Below are 2,813 nucleotides of genomic sequence, written 5' to 3'. Positions count from 1 at the left end.
ATATTTGCACGGAATTCCTAAATTAATAGTAGGTTTTAACAGAAAATTAAATAATGATACTCGTTGTAATACCCGTTAAAATAGATAACATTATATGCATTATATTATTTTGTGGATATATACATAAGTATATAATTATGGTTTATTTAGCATATACAGTTGGAATTTGCACAAAATGTAATTAATAATATTGAAAAAACAGCATTATCATAAAAATAGTCTAAACATTTTTAATTAAAGTAAAAATTGATAAGGTAACTTTTGTAGATAATATATTCGATAACTGATAAAATTTATTAATATTTTTTAGTGAAACAACAAAATAATTGATTTTATTTGCTGAACATACAGTTATCTTTTATAACACCAATAAAACCTATTAGTTTTTAACCAAAGATTTATCTAAAAATATCAGAATTACGCAAAAGTTAAGACAGTGTCACACTGACAATATTTTAAAAGGAGTCACCCTTAGCACTGGTTTCTTAGGAACTAAAACAACAAATTTTCTGCTGACTAAGTTCGACATTTTTTCCTCTCTGCTACAATATACAACAACGTTTTGTAAGCTTATAATCCACTATGTTATATATATATTTAGATATAGAAGCAATACGTCACAGTGCAAAATGCGGCACAAGAACAAACATTTCACACACGCATAATTTAAATATTGGCAGTGAATTCGAATTATTTAAATAAGTTGAAGGTTGTGTGCCTGAGCACAGACTACTTAGCCTCAGTGTGTGCCTGTCTAAATTTAGATATAGTGACGCAGAAGGAACTAACAAGCAATATTCAAGCAATGTAAAGAGAGACCGTTCTATTGAACCAATTTAATTTTTTATTTGCGAGTACTTGCTTCAGTACGAAAATAAATAAATAACAGCTGCTTTAGTACTCATAAGAAAAAAAATTATAAGAAATAATATGTAGTTATAGATGCATTTTATACATATATTATTTCAAGTTACTTCTATTAATGCACTTGATCAATTGCACAATCTCACAGTAAAGTTAAAAATCTATCGCATCTCATGTATTTCATGTATTTTCGATACAAAGTTATTGCATGCTATTTATTACCAAAATCATTCATTTTAGCCAATAATTCGTAGTACATTTTCTGTTGTATGAATAAAACACCCACACGGCAACACTGTTTGTATGATTTTCTTGAGGTCATTTGAGCAGCGAGATTTCATTATCAGGTGACGTTTGTACTTTGGTTTTGTTCAGTCCGCAGTACTGAAGCATTTAGTGGAACGAATTTGCACAAAAGTATTTTATTTATTTTCCATTTTTAATAGTGTTAATACTATAAAAAGTTTTTTGCATTTTTCGAATTTTTAATTTACATGTGCAACATATATTGATTATTTTACTAACTTGAATTAAACGAAAATACGTAATGGCTAACCAAAAAGTGGAGAAGAAAACGATACCCAATGGCTTGAAATTTGTTTTTGGTGGTTTGGCAGGAATGGGCGCCACTTCCATAGTACAGCCTTTTGATGTGGTCAAGACCAGAATGCAGATATCTGGCGTTGGCAGTGGAAAGAAGGAGTTTACGAGTTCAATGCATTGCATACAGACAATTTTAAGCAAGGAGGGCATAGCGGGATTGTATAAAGGGATTGGAGCTGCTTTGCTGCGACAAGCAACTTATTCTACAACTCGTTTGGGGATGTACACGTACCTTAATGATATGTACAAAACAAAATTGGAACGTGATCCAAACATAACGGCTAGCATGATGATGGGTATTATTGCTGGCGGCACTGGAGCATTTGTTGGTACACCGGCTGAAGTGGCATTGATACGTATGCAGGCAGATGGCCGTCTATCACTTGCTGAGCGTAGAAATTATACAAACGTAGCCAATGCTTTAACACGTATTGCTAAGGAAGAAGGTTTGTTGACGTTGTGGCGTGGTTGTATACCAACAATTGGACGCGCGATGGTTGTCAACATGACTCAATTGGCTTCATATTCGCAGTTTAAAACATATTTCCGTAAGAGTCCTATGAATATGGAAGAAGGCATAAAATTGCATTTAGTTGCTAGTATGTTGTCTGGATTGTTGACAACGATAGCTTCTATGCCATTAGATATTGCTAAGACCCGCGTACAAAATATGAAATATATTGACGGCAAGCCTGAATACCGTGGAACCGTTGATGTTTTATCGCGAGTAATACGGCAGGAGGGCGTATTTGCACTTTGGAAGGGCTTTACTCCATATTATTGTCGTTTGGGTCCACATACAGTGTTGACATTCATATTCCTTGAGCAATTGAATCAGGCATACAGCACGCACGTTCTGGGCAACGAAGGCAAATCGGTTGGACTGTAAGTTGCTGAATGTGTAATACTAATGCATTGAAATTTGTAGTTTATTGTAAACGAACAAAAATCCTGCTGTGTGGAAAGAACAATAAAGTATATTTTGTTTGTTTATTATTAATATAAAATATAATTTCTCGATAAACGAATTATTAGCTGTTGTATGTTACTAGACATGTATTTGTTAAACGACTCAAGAGATTGTTGTGTTTTGATTAATGAAATTTAGTGTGAAATAAAATAAAAATACATATAAACAACAAACTTGGTTTCTGTTTTGCACTTGAAACGCAAATGAGGTCAAGGTCTTGCGAATTTCAAATTTTAGAAATGTTTATTTAGTTCGTTACGGTGGCTTTGATGTACTTGGCGATTGCAGCTATATTAATTTTATTTTTGGTTTTCAAAATGCATTAATAAATCAACCTTATTGCTTTAATTGCAAGCAACAATATTTGGACTTTATA

The 2,813-nt window shown here is 32.6% G+C and overlaps 1 protein-coding gene across 1 annotated transcript; it reads left to right on the top strand.

The window, feature by feature from the left end:
- The first annotated feature begins 1,185 nt into the window (after positions 1-1,185).
- On the top strand, positions 1,186-2,606 carry LOC119683159 (mitochondrial 2-oxoglutarate/malate carrier protein). Its single transcript, XM_038096773.1, has one exon. The coding sequence runs from the start codon at positions 1,412-1,414 to the stop codon at positions 2,354-2,356; it is 945 nt and encodes a 314-aa protein (XP_037952701.1). The 5' UTR covers positions 1,186-1,411; the 3' UTR covers positions 2,357-2,606.
- The last annotated feature ends 207 nt before the right edge of the window (positions 2,607-2,813 follow it).

This window comes from Teleopsis dalmanni, chromosome 2 (genome assembly GCF_002237135.1).
Source record: "Teleopsis dalmanni isolate 2A chromosome 2, ASM223713v2, whole genome shotgun sequence".
Taxonomy (NCBI): Eukaryota; Metazoa; Arthropoda; class Insecta; order Diptera; family Diopsidae; genus Teleopsis; species Teleopsis dalmanni.
This window is presented reverse-complemented; position numbering and strand designations above follow the sequence as displayed.